This window comes from Anopheles nili, chromosome 2 (assembly GCF_943737925.1).
Source record: "Anopheles nili chromosome 2, idAnoNiliSN_F5_01, whole genome shotgun sequence".
Classification (NCBI taxonomy): Eukaryota; Metazoa; Arthropoda; class Insecta; order Diptera; family Culicidae; genus Anopheles; species Anopheles nili.
In genome coordinates, this window is record NC_071291.1 from 24364501 (window position 1) to 24382402 (window position 17902).

The following is a 17902-nucleotide window of genomic DNA, read 5'->3' on the forward strand; positions in this document are numbered from 1 at the left end:
ATCGTAAACATTAGCAACGATGGGGAGGAAAACTGCACACGGGCCACGGTTCATAAACAAGTCCCAAGCAAACGGTTCCACGTAGCTGCGAGGATTATGGTTGCATGCTGGCACCCTCTCGTGAACGAGAAAAATGCATCGGAACCAGAGCACGCCGACCGTCGCAGGAAACAGAACATTAAGTGTATATTTATAGACGTCACAAATGTCTCTCCGTCCTTTTTGCTGTTCGCCTCGCTCAAGTGCCAGTTCGTGCCGTTGCTACATGAGCCACGACTTTTTGCTGTTCTGCCTCACGGTCGTACATGCTTCCGTCGGCTCGGCAAAATTGTCGCCCCGATTGGCTTGTCCGTAGGCCGACCGGGTCTGGTGCCCTGCTTACCAGAACTTCAACCCGGATGCTACAGTACGGGTCAACAGCAGAAGTTTGAAAATTAACCTAGATTACACATTTATGAGTATCAAATTTTGATTGGAGTATTTTTTTTATATTTCTCCACTTTAGGATTATTTTTTAAAAGAAACCTTCTTCAGTCAGAGTCCATTTTTCACTGCAAACTGTTTCCGCTTTCCATTCGACACGATCAACGCAAGTAAACGGCGGTTAAAGGGATGAGAAATGTGTGGCTCTGTCACACTCGTGGAAGGTTTGCTCCTACGAGTAATCGAATCACACGTTCAATGCTCGACACGTTAGGCTAGAGAAGAGAATGTAACCATCCCATCCCGAAAGGATAGTGTGGGGTTAAGACGAACGCTGCCCATCCAGAAGATATTGATAGCCGGTCGCTGCGGGCCGGCGTGAGAGTGAGAAGATATATATTTCAGTTAAGCTGGTGCCCCGGTGATAAAATTTTAATGACGTCGGAAATCAGCAAACTGTGTCTAATATTTATAGGATCAAGGCACATTAATTTAACGATGCAGACCGGTGCCAGCGCAGCGCGTGAGGCTCAGCGGTCGATTCCGCTCGACGTGAAGCGACCGTTGCATAGCTACGAAACCACCCGCCGTAAGGCACGGAAGGCACGGTCGTCGCAGTACCTTTCCATCCAGCCGCCGAGTAATCAATTGCATCAATGAAGAATTCATCGCTCGGTTTTAAGCACCGCTCGTAAAACCGGCCACTTGCCAAAGCGTTGCTTACTCGCCTTCCCAGACGTTCAGAGAGTAGATCGACAGGAGGCTTCACGATTTGTTTGGCCCTAATTGCGAATATACCGAAAAGTTCAAGCAGTTCCAAGGCGTGCGTCGATGCGTCTCATGCTAAACACTCGCACACGGAACACCGAAGCGCTACCTTCATTAGGCGGTGCGTGGTTTGGTGGAGCTGGACGGTTTCGAGCGGAACTTTAATGGGCTCGAATCCTTGCGCTTCACCGGCAGTGCGGTTTGAGTGCAGCAAAGATTTGGATCGGCCACAGGACCGGTCATGGGTTGGGCTTGATTATGGGGGAAAAGTTGAGCACATTTACGGAAAAACCGCTCCACCGCCCATCCGGGGCCGCCCAAAGGCACCGAAGCTCACTTTAATCGATCCTTTATGCTCTCGTCGGTGTCGAGTCTCAAATCTCATTAAGGGCTAAACTTTTGCGTAAATAAATAAAGTTGGACCATCGTGCGGTGCCCGGAATGCCAAACTGAAGCAGCATTGCACAAAATAAATTACTTTCCTGGCGCCCGGACAGCCGAAGCGAGTGTGGGCGGTGGTTCGCAAACCACCAGCGCTGGGTGAACGCGGTGTCGTGAACAAAAATTCACGATTTATCATGGTTTGCGCGTTTGCTGCAGTTTGTCCATGCTTCGGGCTGGATGCACCGCTCGTAGATGTGCAAGATACAGTTTCAGTGGAAATTAATTGTTCCATGCTTCATCTGTCACGGCACCGGAGAAATAAGATTGTGCTTGTGTTTAAATAACGTGTCATTTAATGTGAACGGGCTTAGAGTGGGTTTCAGCCCCGCGTTAATGCAGGACTAATGCGCAATGCGTGAATTTTCAGCGTAATTGTATGCGTAACTGGTAAGCATAATGGTGCCAGCCGTATATCATCCATTTATGCATAAATTTCTTTGAAATGCTCATAACGACACCCACAAGAATGATTGGTATTCGGCGGAAAAACTAGACTCGCATCGCTCTCCTGTAATGTTCCGGCGCTTATTGCTATGTACGAATTTTCGTGATGAGGCGCGGTTTTAATGCCACAGATTCAGATAAATATATGTGTGGTGCCCTTGAACAATGCTCGAGACAATACCGGTGGTACCAAATGCCAACAGCGAACCTTACCGATGCCATCTAAATGCCATCCAAATTGAACCGAGCGTCTACGATCGCCAAACGATACCAACGGCAAAGCAAAACCAGCTAGCTAGCGTAGCAGAGCACCAGAAAGTACAACGATGCTCAAGAAATAAAACGCTCGCCACCATTTACCTCACCCACCGGTGTGGGAATGGAAAACCAAAGCGTTGTGGGAATAATGGAGGCGCCCAGTGCCGGTCACGGTCGGCGAACGGTGCCGAACTGGTGGCGGTGGTGGTAGAGGTGATTACGGAGAAAAAAAGGGCACAAATGAAAACCGTCCACCCGCAGGAGTTTGTGCTTGCCTGCGACGAACGAGAGCCTCCCCGATGCCAACTATCTCATCACACTATCGGTAACTATTTACATAATAAGAGCCTCGAATCAGCATGAGCCGGTGAAGAATACGTCTATGCAAATTGAATTAGTTTCGATGCTATAATATGGCACCCCAGTGGCAACCGAGCTGAATTTGTGAAAAGGCTCAGACTTGACAGCAAAGAACTCAAAGGTGGAGTGTGGGAAGCGAGAAGCCCGTGGCCCAGGGGGTCGGGGTGCCACATGTGAGAGATGGATGGTCCGTGCTGGCATCTTGAGCTGCCAACGCGCAGAAGGGAAGCTATGTATGCATTCATCGTGCGACCGCACGGACGAGCGAACGTGTCACGGTGCCGTGCCGAGACGAGATGAAAACAGATTGGAAAAAAAAAACAGCAGCTTCCTTAACCGCGGAGCGATGCCAGCTGGCAGTGTGGCGGCCGAAGCCGAGCGCGGCAGGATTTTTCCCGCCCTTTTACTCTCGTGAAGAAATCCAGCAATGCAATAGCACCCGAGCGAACCAGAAGCAAACGAAAAAACAAAAAAACGAACAGCTTAACAATGTGCCAGAACAGGAAAGGGCCAAAGAACAAGAACGGCAAAATAGAGCAAAAGACAGAGAGTGAGAAAGAGAGATACATACACATATATACAGAGTAAGAGGAGCGAAACGAAAAGAAGATACACTTGCATGCCGCCGCAGCGTTCGCCAAGAATGGAGGTATGAATGCATTTGCTTAAAAAAGTCACGTCCCAGCACCAGACGCTGTCAGGGAGCTACCGTTGCGCTGAAGGCAGCAGAAAGAAAATGGCAAATTTCGCCGAACCAGCAACAGGAAGACGCCACACCGGAAGTGGCAAAAAAAGAAAAGAGTTCACTCCTTCATTTATTCATTTCTTTTTGCTATTTTCCTCCTCCCGGAGTGTTCCATCTCGCGCGATTCCTGGCAGGAGCACTGTGCAAAATGCATATTCCTCACCGGCGCAAGAAGGATGCTCACCAGCGACATCAAGCTGGGGGCTCTGAGTGCCGCAAACGAGCTCCGGACGGAACTGGGTTGCTTAATTTTACGCTGCCACAGTTTGCTAGCGCACCCTTTCAAGGCTGCATTTTTAGCCGCTCGCTCTGTCCGGTGGCGCTGGCTCCATGGGATAAAAGAAAAGAAAAAGTGGCCCAGCAAGGGCATGATTTGTATCGAAGAAACGCTTGGGTCTGTGAACCACCACCATGGGGCGTTGCGACTTGGAGCGTGAAGTGAAAAGTTGAGATAATTAGCATAGCGCCGTGCAAAATTACTTCGTTGTAATGAAAAATTGCCCGATTTTCATCACACACTCAAGTGGCGAGCGGCACTGAAAGGGATTATTGAAAATTTAAAAAGGCACGCTGTTGCATGATTTTCGACGCTCCCGGAGACAAAATTTTACTCGATGGAAGTACTCTTGACCGTCGTGAGAGTGTTGAGTAAGCTCATCAAATTTGAAGACAAAAAAGACCACAGCCCTTTAGCTCGTGAAATGTTAAACGGAGCTGACAATAATGAAGTGTGCTTTGAAAGCGCATGAAAAAGATGACTTGATCTGGTTGATGATTCGGAGACAGTTTAAATTATACTTCAATAGGGTACCGCCTAAACTGGTAGCTCCAGGAATTTCGAGAATAGATTTAGTTATTCATAGATCCCGTCTGAGCCTCCACCATTCGCAGGACTGACTATCAAGCTACGAGAAATTCCAAGTCGTAAAAAGCCTTAGTATAGCAAGGTAGGCCTTGACCGTACACTGGTTGCCGTGGTGCCAACTAAGAAGAAAAAGCAGAAGTTTCATAGATATTACATGAAATCATAAAAGGAAGAAAAAAAAACATAGGAAAAAACATCCGTGCCGATATTCTATCAAATATAGGATTCTTTGACCCGATGGATGATGGAATGATGGATAATCATAACAGTACCTAGTTATGCTTGGGTAACTTTCTAAACAGGCAACAACATAGCGTATCTGCTGAGTTTTTAGTAAACCATTCTAAGCTTCTCATTTCAATGTCGGATGGAAAACTGGTGTTTTTGTGTGTTGGTGGTTGCAAGAGGAAACGATATTTCCCAGGAGCAACACCACGACCATGAAAGCTGTGTCCATTTTGATTTCAAGAGGCAAATTGCTAGCAGGAAAACAGTTTCACACCGTGTAATAGCTTTTGAGATGGGTGCGGATCTACCGATGTAGCTGATTTTTGTGCCGAATCAGAATGGGGTGGCTTGATTCGGTTGCGCAAAGTTCGGGAAATATTGTATCCTTACGTCAGAAGCTTCCACCTTTCGATTACCTCAGCCACCACTCGGTTTCGAGGTAGGACACAAAAAACTCCCCTACCGGTCCAGCGTCGGGGTGGACCTTCATCAAACAAAATTGACAAGTCATTTAAATTGGTATCACCGGTGTGGAAATGTTCTTGTCAAAAGTTGAAGGATTTTTTGTGTGTGTGCTACAGGCCTACCTTTCGGTGATTTTGCGAGGAACGAAATGGCGGTTGAGATCAGGGTTTGGTCGTGAGATTTATGAATTTTCATACGGGTGATGGCACTTTGACAGGCTGCTTAGGAGGAAAAACGAAGCTAATAAATTCAGTGCCTTATCGGTGCAAAGAACGTGGCAAATAATTAAAAATAGCACTCGAGAGCAACCGGAAAAGGAACCTTTTTCAAGGCTCAATTTTGCACCACATTTTCGTTGATGGGGCAATGAAGGCTGGTTCATCATAAAATAGTAATCTTTTTGTTTTTTTTTTCTTACAACACTTTATTACCTTTTCCAACATAGTTTTTATGTTGCGATTTGCTAGAACTAACTGAAAAGCAAGCGACGGTCAATCCTATGGCTTCACGAGATATGACGCCATACAGAATTTCATTATTTTATTACTTTGGCTTCCATTTGATCTTTCTTGCATCCATCTAATCATCAAACGTGCCTAAAAATATTCAACGCTCTAAGAGGCAGCACACTTCCCAAGCACCGCCCGGCATGTCGAGGTGAAATGTTGAACTGCGCGTTTCCGAGCAGCTGCAGAGTGATCGAGTGCTAAATGGAGCAACCTTCCCGGTTGTCTAATTTTAGTTTTTAAAATACTGCAAACGATTTCTCCGCATGCCCGCGTCTATCGTCCAAAAGTCCAAACCCACCTATCCACCGGTTGAAACGTTGAAATGTGTGTCTCCATTCGAGCGTCCGTTCGGGGCTAAATACGGTGTTGGGTGCCAGAAACGTGCAGTCAAGGCCAATGGAACCAATGCATATGTCCGCGAGTTTTCTTAATTGATTTAGAAAAATAAATATCGCCATGGTTGCGCAGGGAAAAGCGTCGGGCAAGCATGGGGCAATATAGACATCTCGGTGGGTGGTATCTGGATGGTGACGGTAGTAGAACTGGACCGTGTATTCCATCGTGTTCACGGAGGAAAGAGAAACTGCCTCGAAATCGTTGAATCCACGCCACACTGAAAGCGTGAGCAATATTCCATCTGTGAGCAAAACTCCATCCGAATATCTTACAATGTTCTGTAAAATTGCTGAACAACTGAAAACAACACACCCTCTAAAAATCTAGCAGAGGAAGAACATCAATCTGCGTTTCGTTCAAGCACATCTATCATTATCTAACTTGAATCTCGTTAAGCACACCATCGTTCATTACTGTCTTTCCATGATCGCAATGAGTTATTATCCCACATACTCCACCGAACGTTGCAGTGTTTGCAGTTAGCCATCTGTCAGACAGATGAAACACTTGAAAAAATAATCTGGATCCATAAACAATTCCCCTTTCGACGATGTAATAAAAGTCGCATCATGATCGCCAACAGGCGATCGTTAGGCAGATTGATGAGCATCGCCCGCGTGTGTCTGTTTCAATAAAAGGTTACGTAAACATCCAATCGCTCCGATCCGATGGCGCGTTCCTATTCGGTACGACTGCTTCTCGTATCGCATAGCACACAAACACCCAGCCCGTACTTGGCAAACCATCGAGCCAGCCACCTATCGAGCGCATCGGGCGTGTTTATCCTGCCGCTGCTGTGGACGAGGCCCAGTAAATCCCGCAGAGGCCGCAGCGGCCCAAAGGCGGGCGGTAGTAATCTCAGCGTTTTCATCAATCAGATAAGCTTTTCTCTCAATTAATATTTGTTTTGTGGTGTATTTATAAGACTACTGGGACTACCGGCGCTGAAGTCAATGGCTCGGAGCAAAAGTTTGTAAAAAAAAAAATAAAAGAAAATCCACATCTGAAAACGAAACAACAACACATCTAGCGCTGGCCAGCGAAAGAGAGACGGTACGCTTTTGGAAAAGTGTGCGAAGCAAAAGAAGCCCGGTCCGGGCAGAGAGGCAGCGGCCGAATAACTTGTTTACGTTTGGCAAATGTTTCCTTTTTCCGCCAATGATTTCATACTGGGCTTGAGAGGGTGAGAAAAATTTATAGCTCTTGGGAAAATAAAACCGTTTTATTCTCTTTTAGAGCAGTGCTTTGCTCGCCTTTTTTTCTTTTGGTCAGGTCGTACCTAGGAAGGGGCACCGTCCGAGTACCATCGAAATGGCGAATGCCTGTGCGTTGCTTCCGTTTCCCGACACCGACTCCTATTCGGTCCGTCCCGACCGCGATAAGTGCGGGGTCGAATCAGTGCGAGTGGCCGGCCTCGGAAGCCAAAGCCGGGAAAAGTTGTTTATTTCACATTCGACGATTTCTATCGATAACTTAATTTAACTTCACTGATTGAATTCACCAGGGAAGGCGTGTTGGGGCGAAAAGAGGGCAACAAAAAAAAATGGTACATCTAGTAAAACTCGCACATTAAGTTTGATTTCGCTGAGGGTGAGCCCGAAAATCACCCGGGAATCAGCTGAGCGGCAGCAAAAAAAAAAGAACGGCCGATGAATGGATGAAAAATAGCGTGCCAAAAACGATAGAAAAAACACACTCCGGATAGCAGTGAAAATAAGCTGACTTTGCAGAAGCCAACTGCCAGCTGAACCAGCTGAAGTCGGCAGTCAAAGTTGCTAGCAGGAAACTCAATTTTTTCCAGCTCAAACAACTTCATCGCGGTTACACTGCGCATTGGTTGTTGGTCGTTGTTCGCCGTGTCCAGTCCAGAAGCGCCCACGCTCCGGCCAGTGAGAAGAAATGTCCCAGCAACTTTCTCGGCCATGTGCTATTTTTTCGGGCTCTGTTTCGAGGAAAACGAGTTGGCTCACGCGTTCAAGCGTTGGGTTTAAATCCCTGCGAGCGGAAATAAATAAATCAATTTACATCGAACAAACTGCAGTGCACGAAACTTTTACGTGAGCTTTTCGGAATGCAGTGGAAATGAAATGACTTTCTTTGCGTTCACAAACGTTGCTTGATTCAAAAATGTTTATGAAAAAATTTTAAGAGAATACAGACCTCCGCACAACCTGCGCTTGCATATGAATAATATAGCTTATGCTCGTGTTCCATTTGCTCTTGAACAAAGGAAAGGTGTTTTGCAGCAAGAAAATGACAAAACAACCATTCCATACCCAACTTTGTAGCACAGGATTAAAATGCCTTGAATGGGATAGCATTGTATTGCCTTGCATGAGAGGAACTAAATCATCTTTCGAGTTCGCTGATGCAAGACGGTGTCAACGACATATCGTACATGGCAAATCCTTTGTAGTGTTGGCTCCAAACCGTCGATCCAAAGAGTCTCAAACGATAGGTTACGGTCGTAATGCTCCCACAAAAAGCGGCCGCAAGAGCTTCCCTTAGTAGCAGGGGGCTGGTTGTCCTTTTTGTTTTCCCGCAAATCTTCTAGACCGTGTGTTGATCGGGACGAGAGGTATATAAAACAACGATGAAGCGCATATTGCAGCCGTTTCATGCATTTCTGTAGGCAGGGTGTATGGGACATCTCAGCTCTCTTCGTAGCAGAATGCAGGTGTTGATGTTCTAAACCGCCCCTGAAAGAGTGGTTTTATTGGAGCGAATCTTTTGCAACCACAGCAAGCCGAACCCGAATCAGTCTCTTTTATCCAGCTTAATCCGTGCAATGAAAATGCAGATTATTTTCCTGCTCAAACGGGCTTAGAGCCTGTTCTCTTTGTCTGTGTTTTGGTTTCAGTGAACGCTTGGAGAGCTAACCGACGCGATTTCTACTGCTACAGATCTTTCTTTCTTGTCATTACCGCTAGCGTTATGATAATTCATAAGACAATTACGGCAACGGGACGTGTGTCAGAATGAAAAGTTTAAATGACTTCTGTTGTTAGCATAACGTTCTGTCAAATAAAATTGCACAAACAATGTGGATTATTTTGGAAAAAAATTAAGCATGATGGATTGTGAAATAAATATGTACCAAGAGATCAGAACATACAGCCGTCATACTAGTACGTAATGTCCATTAAAAATTATACATCGATCTTGCACCACGCATCTCGAAATACAGGCATGGTTAATACCATATCTACATCAGGCAAGTTTTAGCTACCATTTTATTTAAGAAATTAAACAAAAAAACTAGAAGCAGAGCTAACTGAATTTTACAACCAGCGCATAATTTAATTCATATGTTTCTCCAAGCTGTTAGCGCCCGGATGAAATGGTTAAGAATAGGGACGGCTAAGCTAAAATTGATCGGTGCCATAATTGTAAAATCCGTTTCTCTCCGTTAATCAAGCGCTTGAGCTGTGTCTGCTTTACATCAGCAGCAGCAGCAGCAGCAGAAAAGCCGGCCAAAAGAAAAGCTTGTCTGCAAAATCCCATCCATGCGCTTTCCAACTCTCGGGTCCAATCATGGCCGCCTTTATTAACCACATAAATATGTCTAGCATGTTCGAGACGGAGCCATGTTCGCCATGGATTCATTTCCCTTTTGCTGCACTGAGACAGCGCGACACATGGCAGCGTGGTGTTCCGCATGGGGCGCGTTCTTTATGGAAATCCATTCCCTACCAGTTGACAGTACGTTTCCGGTGCCGACAGAGTGTCAAATGGTTTTCGTATCTCATGCTGCTCATGCTGCTCGTGCCACTGCTCCCAACATCACCGTTTGTCACCATCGTTGCCGTGCTACGCAATCAGCGTCGCTGGCAGGGTGCTATTTTAGATTGAATTTTGTGCACAGCAGTTTGTCCAACAATTTTTTTTTTGGTTCACACCAGCCCTAACCAGAAGCAGATGTAGTCTTCTGCTTGGCTGGTGCCACGAGCACCTCTCGAGCACTCGGCGTACTTATCAGGAATTTGCAAAATTTCAAACACTTGGCACACCAAAAATGGGGATATTTGGGTGTTTTGTTTTATATGTGGAATTCTAGGTTAGCAACTAATTCACAACTTTTTTTTTATTTTCAGGTAAGTCATCGTGCGAGTAGCAGCGTCTTGATGAATGGCCATTACAACACATTACTTTAGTTAATTTTTTTCCACACTTGTAAATATGTGTTTAACATTCCACAAATTACAGCTTTTGTTACTAATCATACTAATCACCTCGATTTGACATAACCATTTTCACCTTTACACAATCGCTCACCAGAAAACTAATGGTTACTTTGTAGATTAAATTTCGGTTCAACCGTTTAATATCAGCTTAATATTTAAGCGGGGATAACGTGTGTGTGTGTATAAGCATATCTTATACGTAAGCTTATTTAATGAACTCTTTCGCTGTTTGGGTTCATAATGAAGCAGAATTTTTAAACAAACATATAATACGACACATTGCAACTCATCATTCATAGTTAGTTTATTATAGGAAAATGGAAAATTGACATCTATCATAAAAAAAAACCAAAATATTGCAAAAATAAAATTAAAACTACCACTTTTTCATGGTTGAGTGATTAAAATTGTAACTTACATTGATTCATTTATAATTAAAAATGCAATTTTAAATCATAGCGTTTCGATATTTTGACTGAAGCGAAAAGTCGTCGAGGAGATGAAAAAAAAAATCGAAAACATGTGTTTACAATGCAGTGTCGCATCACGGATTGCAAACATACCACACGAACCGAAACATGGATTCCGCGAATCATGGATATTTGAAATGCCTTTCCCGCCTGTGAAGCATTTTTGGTTTTGTCATTTCCAGAGAAAAACGCCAACATCAAATGACAGATTTCTGATCGCGTATGTCACTGAAACACTTGGGTGGTCTGCATATCGCGCGATGCGTGAGACCAAATTTTTATCGACTATGGCTACACACCAACGTTCAACCGGTCTTTGTTGCAATAATATTGATTTCCGGGAAGGTAGAATCATAATACAACGCTTATGAAATCAAAGTGATGAACAGATAAACATTCATGAAAGTCTGAAGCAAATTTCATTTGAATTTAGTTTTTGTTACTTTTTTCGTACTACACCAGTAATAGAATCCAACGTTACATCTGTTCCTTAGTTTACTGCATGGATCTTACAATCCTTATGACTCATAAACACAGCACACGGCATTCAGTTGTGTCGAACGGGTTTGCAAAAATGTCTACAACACAGGACAGAATATTAGCATCAACCATTTGAACTGTAATTGTTTTTGATTTCAGGAAAATTTACACCAACTACCGCCACGGTTGACACGAGTACGTACGGCTCTGTAGAAATTATTTTCAAATGTAGTCGAGCTATGTTTAGTTCAGTAGTTTTAGATACTTTCAATGGTTCATTCTATGTTGTTCAATTCGGTGAATATTTTAGTAATCTATTGCTACTACTCATACTTACCATTTACTTCGAAAGTAGCTGATACCGTTTGAAACAGTCTGTTCAGCATGGTGTTAGATTCGTTTCCCTTTCCAAAAACTAGCTTAAAAAATCTAGCAGATTGAGTAATTTGTTTGTTAAAGTCCACAAATAGAGCAACATCCTATGCATAATTTAAATATATAATTTAAACCGGATACCATTAGTTATAATTTTTGAAAAGCTGTTTCCGATGTTTATGGTAATGGTTTTATTTTAAACGTTCATGTTCTCTTTAGGATTTCTTTATTTAAAGCTAAAGATTAACTTCGAATCGCAGCTCATTTGCATGGGGCTATTTCTGTCGAATTGTTCTTGAATTGCTTGCAAATTTGCTTAACGCGTTTGATATGGTATTTTTCACCCACGATCTTGAAACTCTCAGTTTTGGAGAGCACATGCCAACACCACGTGCGGGTCAGTAATGTTGACAGCAAAATAAAAAAAACTCTATGACCCGCGCAAGAAGTGGTGATTCTTCGCATGAAACGGCATGCAACAGAGGATAAACTCTTCCACACCAGCTGTGCTTAAGCCGTTAGGCAAACAGCCGCTGATCGTCTTATCGAAATGTACTTGTGAAAATGTATCCACCGGTGGATTGCGCCAGCCCCCATAGAGTTGCGGACACATGAAAGCACACACATCAGACCAGATGTAAGTGAGGGGCTTTTGTCGAAACCGTGCTCCATTTTTCCCATCCATCCAACCATCCGAGTGGAGCCGCTTGTGTGCTCTACATAATCTTCTAATCCTTTTTTTTACCATTCAACAACAAACAAAAAAATAAGTCCCCACAATATGCTGTCAGTGCTGTGATTTTATGCTCGCTTCCCTTTTCATGAAGCTTCATACGTTTGCAGAATTATTTTTTACAGCCCTGCGGAACACGAACGTGATGGTCCTTTCGTGCATCGTACTTAGGATGGCGAGTTTCCATCAGTTTAACTCCCTCCCAGGACATGGCACGGTTCGTGCAGGCGCTGACGGCTCCGGCTCAAGTCAACCTTTGCCGGTGGGCATTAGTGTGCGCTGGGGCATCTGGGCCCGGGGTCCGTTTCAGCAATGGCCGCAGCAAACCACGACCGGAGCATTTTCCCGACCGGACAAATAACAACAATTTTACGCTTATGTTGCAGCGATTCGTTTTCGTTTTTCGGCGCTTGCCTGTACTCGTGGCTCGTGTAGGGATTTCCCTGTGTGTTTTTTTCTCTCTCCTCTCATTCTATACTTGCTTCACCGTCAATTTTACACACGGCTTGGTCCCGCTTGCAATTTACACACCTGTACGGTCATCTTCAGCTCAAGAGGAAGTCCGACCGAAATGAAGCTGAGGGACGACTCCCGTGGGCTTCTCCGGTCCCGCCCGGCAAGGGCGACCACCAGCTCACCAGCAGCGTGCTTCGGTTGGGATTTATTTTTTACGAGTCTTTCGGGATAATGAGCAAAGTGCTTTCTCCACGTGGCGCCCCACCGGCCGTTGTTTGTGTGTACCCATGGCTTGTGAACACGACGATTGGCGTTACACTAACCACCGGTGGTCTGGAGAGAAATGTGGGCCCCCGGAGCGGTTCACCAAAAAACAGGTGTACGAGGGAGATTAAAAATTAATGAACCGGACTTAGGGACCGCAACACGCTCGCCTACGCAGAAGGCTCCCTCCCCGGCAACCATGTGAGCATATCGACGGCATCGAAATGCGGCGATGTTCGGTGAGGCGAGAACCGCACCTGAACCTGGACTGGTGGACCTAGTGGTTCGGTTGGAAGAAAAGTGGCTTAGTTTTGATACGATAATGTGAGCCGAACCTTTGCGCGCTTGGTTCCATGGGCAGCGATGGGCTATCACACATGTAGTAACTGCGTTTGCAATTATTTGCATTATTTAGTGGTTTTCCCCTCGGTAAGATATGTGGCAGCAGAAAATTGCACTGCCACGCGCGGAAGGTACGACCGGCTGGCGGCGGTGATGGTCGCGTTCGGTTCACGCTTGCACTACTTACGACTAATGCATTTGCGTTGGATTACACGGCCCTACAATCACGGTGGGCTACGTTGCACGCTGAAGCTGGCCAGCTGGCTGGAGATTAATATTTAATGCAATCGGAATGCGGATAGATGGAATTAGTTGTGCTGAGCTGAAATACCACGCCAATGGATTCGATAATGTTAGGCATAATATTTATTACCGTTCATGCTGAATGTACATCACACGAGGGAGATCGGATGGATCTAATCGGAAACGAAAGAGATACAATTACTGTACTATTGAGCCTCATTCCAACACAGCAGCTAGAATAAAGGCTTCAACTGACGAACAAAACATCGCTGATAGTAAAGTACAGTTATAGAGGATGAACATCGTACAGTCAAGAGATAATCGAATATAGTCTAAAACCATAAGCCTTTTTTTTAACATACATTTTGTGTCTTTGAAAGTGTACGTTTTTTTGTAAAAAAATCTTCATCAAACATGCCCTTAACTAACAACTAACTTAATGTGTTCCATTCAACACATACGATGGAATTGAAAAACAAAACTTGTTTGTTTATTTTTCAATGAAAATTTATTATTATTCAAATAATAAAAATAATCTTTAAAGTGTCACCATGTGAAAGGCATTAATAAGTTTCAATGCGTCCAAGTTTGCATGAGTATGTCAATGAGGCATGGGTATGTTACACAGAATAATGTAGCAAAATTCGTTCGCCATAACCTATAATATGTTTTCATTTGAAATTCGATGCGCAAAACCAAACACCTTACCCTTAGAATGCCAACATTGTTAGTTGCTCCATTGAATCTCTCGTAATCGTAGCAATTGCCAACCCCCTCAATTCAGTTCAACAAGCTTTTTATATATTAATTTTTTTACAAAGAATCACTGTTATATTGAACGGAAAATTGAAACCACTTTATTGATTCGCGCATTCCATACATTAGCAAGCAATTGAATGCAGCATGGAAACCAGATACCATTTGACTTGACCAACAATGTTGGCCGCATAATCGGATTGATTCTAAAGTCGCTCGCATCTCTCGTTACCGCTGCGTAGTTCCATTCATGCATTCCGGTACTTCCGCTTTTCTCTGTCATGCATTCTATGTGTGTTTTTTTTTTGTTGTTGCCCATTTTTCTACCTCACCCTCGAATGCTTCTGTTGCATGCAGTGGCGTGTAGCAATTGATGTTTTTTATTCATCCTGTAGCTTCTGTTTTCCTGTCTTGTGTCACTTTTTCACCGGTCTGTTTCTCATCCGACTTTGCATCGATCTGCTCTCACCCACCATGGTTTCCCTGCAGTTCCAGCACGCATTGTATGGGCTGCGATAGATCACGATGCGGAGCTACCGTGCGACATCACGGCACCGGCGGCGCAGGACGGCGTCAAGTTGGTCCTGTGGTTCAAGGATTCCACCGGAATTCCGCTGTACAGCTTGGACTCGCGCAGCGGCGTACCGATCTCGGCCGCCCAGCACTCCACCATCGCGAACGATCTGGGTCAGCGGTTGTTTTTCTCCGTCGGAGCGACGCCAAAGGAGGCCCGCCTGCAGATTCGCAACATCAAAACATCCGACGGGGGCGTCTACCGGTGCCGGGTGGACTACTTCAACTCACCCACGCGAAACTACCGAGTCAATTTGACGCTAGCCGGTAAGATGCCTTCGATTTTAAGTGTTTGAAAGCGTGCCATTCACCGCGACAGGTCGTTGGAAGGCGGAATGCGATGACGGTTTCTAAATTACACGCCTCGTTTCTGGAAAAGCTTGTTAGGAGGGAAAATTTCCAGCTCGCAAATTCTCGGCTAATATTTCTAGCCAACGGGTGGCTCTGGCTCTTCGCATTCGCCACTTGCGCACAGGTTTGGCTTGCTTTGAAACATGATGAAGCCATCGACATCCTTCAATCGATGGGACGCTTTTCTCTCTCTCTCTGGTTTCTCTCGTTCCTGACTAATGTCTCGTGTTTTCACACAGTTCCACCTGAAGAACCACGGATATTCGACGCGCAGGGTAAGGAGATTTCAACCGTCGCTGGACCGTTTCGAGAGGGACACGAGCTTTTTCTTTCCTGCCAAGTATCCGGCGGTAAGTAGCGGCATTCTAAAACTTCCCCGATGAATATTTATGCTACGAAACATCGAACCATCGAAACGTCACGCAGTTGCCGTTCGAGTGCGCAGCGAACTTATGAATCAAATCATCGTATATCACACGCCGATGGCTGTTGTTTGGCTATTGATTGTCACGAGGCAAAACGAGCCAAAGCTGAGCACAGGTTTTAGCTTACCCTGCATCTACTTGTGCCCGTTTTATCCTTGAGACTTTTTGATGGTGATAAATTTGCCCTCGAAAATTTGACTTTTTAAATCCATCCATCGGCCTGTCGTAAATAAAACAACGTATTGAACGATCAATAATCAACGCCTAATAGAATTCCACTAGCTTGGGTGGTAATTGTATGCACCTCTTGTTTCTCGTGTATGAACTGCTTGCAAGTGACTCAATTATATTCGCGACGATAAAAACACTGGCATTGAGATTCGTTTGCAGCGTTTACATACGTTTTTACTGCAAATCAAAAATTCCGATCATATGAAAGCTCTTCCATCTTCCATCAATCCTGTAGAGATGCATATCGATTCGCAGCTGTTTGAAGAATTAAAAGGCAAAAAAAAAGTTCAACTCCACTGGGCGTAAAACATAGGTGTTTGCTTCTAGCCGAGCTCAGCTGTTTGTTATGCTGGTAGCTCTATTTTTTCTCACATCACATCCGTTTAACCACCCAGAACAGTATGTGCTGCGAGGATCCCCGCATGTGGGACAAAAAAAAAGTCAATTTAACTCACGGCCCAGCCTGACCCGGTGCAGCCTTTCAGTTCACCGGCCCAGTTCGGTTCGCCCCGGGGAGAACCGGAGTCAGATTTCCAAAGTACACATCACGAAATCCGAGCCACGGTTTGATCGCAAGCCCTCCAGAGACCAAAAGGGGCAATGTTCAATGCTGGCAGACGGTGAACGGCGAAACGCTCGGAACATCGCAAGGATCCTTGAACCGAGCGCGAGCGAAGAGCCTGTCAACAATTGGCCCTCGGTTGCTCGGTGGTTCGTACTCATTCGGCCCCTGGTAAGCTTCGCCGATTGCTACTTGCTGTTCGAACGGGAAACCACACTAGTTCGCTGGTTCCGCGTTGGTGGTGGTGATAGGATTTTTCACTATTTTATGGCAGCTGACGACCGGAAAGTGGGCTGCTTTTCGCCATCGAAAGTTCACCCGGCCACCGGTCGGTGGGGAAAGCAAAGTAAAATAAAAATAAATAAATTTCCGTAACGGGCTTCCTTTCGGCAATCCGCGCCAATGCCGATGCGATGATGGCGCAATGGCGATGATAGCGCTGATAGCGAAACCGAAGCGAGCCGGGCCATGGCGTGGGCGCTCGTAAAAAGTAACAAAGCATTACCGATCCAGTGCCGGAAGGCACTTTGGTGCCAGCCAGCCGGCGCGTTGATCGAAAGTAAACTGTTTGCATTCGAATTCGGCCCGTGGATTGGTGCAAAGAAAATCCTTTCGTTTACGGCAACCGGAGTGTAAGCAATCGCTTTTCAAGGTTCGCGGAGCGCTTACGGACACGGTGGCCTCGTCCACCTCCTCGGGGCGCGGTGCAGCGTTCGTCATTCGATTGTTCAATCCGTTTATCGTCCGTACGAGGTGGAAGGATTAAAATGTTTCGCCATGGGCGTGGGCGTCCGGTCGAATGTTTGCGATAATGATTTCTTCCGGAAGGAACGCAATCCAAACACGGTTAACGTGCCGTTTGCCATGGGATGTAAAATAATGAAAAAAAAAGAAACCATTTGATACTTTTAGTTGGCAAAAGGTTTTATTTTAAATCTCTTTCGTATTCAGCAAAGCATAGTCATGCCTAAATAGGGGTAATTACCAATCGCTCTGTGTTAACAAATTTTCAAACTAATTCAACGGCCCTCGGCCTGTGATAAGCACTGACTCCACATGAGGAGCTAATTTTCGCTTAAAACTTTGCACGAGATTGGATTTATGTGAAACAATTCCCCATTTCGCGGGCCGCAAAACAAATCCAATTACGTTTTAACGTCGCTGCTGCAGCTCTAAAACGATTGGAGGAGGGCACGGCTCACTCGAAAGTCGCGGTCTTAAACGTGCTCACTTTCTTGTTCGAGTGCGTTCCGTTTTTTTTTGTTGCGTTTCCCATTTAGTTTCAAAGCATTTGATAGCCCACTGAGTGCCCCAACCGGGCGCGGGATGCGTTTCGGCTCGGCTGTTCGGCTGCTCGGCTCAAACTAAAAGTGCCCACTCCTAATCTACGCCGGAATGATGACTGCGGCGCAAAGGATGTTACCCGAAATTGTTGCCACCATCGAAGGGTGCATCATAAAAGCGTCGTTTCGTCGGCTTCATGCTGCAGGAAAAGTACGAATGCCATGTCGCCTGTCTTCGTCGTCGCACACACAGCCACAATCCGGACGCG

The 17902-nt window shown here is 45.3% G+C and overlaps 1 protein-coding gene across 2 annotated transcripts in view; it reads left to right on the forward strand.

The window, feature by feature from the left end:
* LOC128721649 (nephrin) overlaps nucleotides 1-17902 on the forward strand; it is a 57936-nt gene that overhangs the window by 15861 nt on the left and 24173 nt on the right. For both annotated transcript variants that reach the window (XM_053815422.1, XM_053815423.1), the window contains exons 2-4: nucleotides 11199-11234; nucleotides 14698-15048; nucleotides 15372-15482. In XM_053815422.1, the coding sequence (XP_053671397.1) occupies nucleotides 11199-11234; nucleotides 14698-15048; nucleotides 15372-15482 (498 nt within the window). The remainder of the gene's footprint in view (nucleotides 1-11198; nucleotides 11235-14697; nucleotides 15049-15371; nucleotides 15483-17902) is intronic.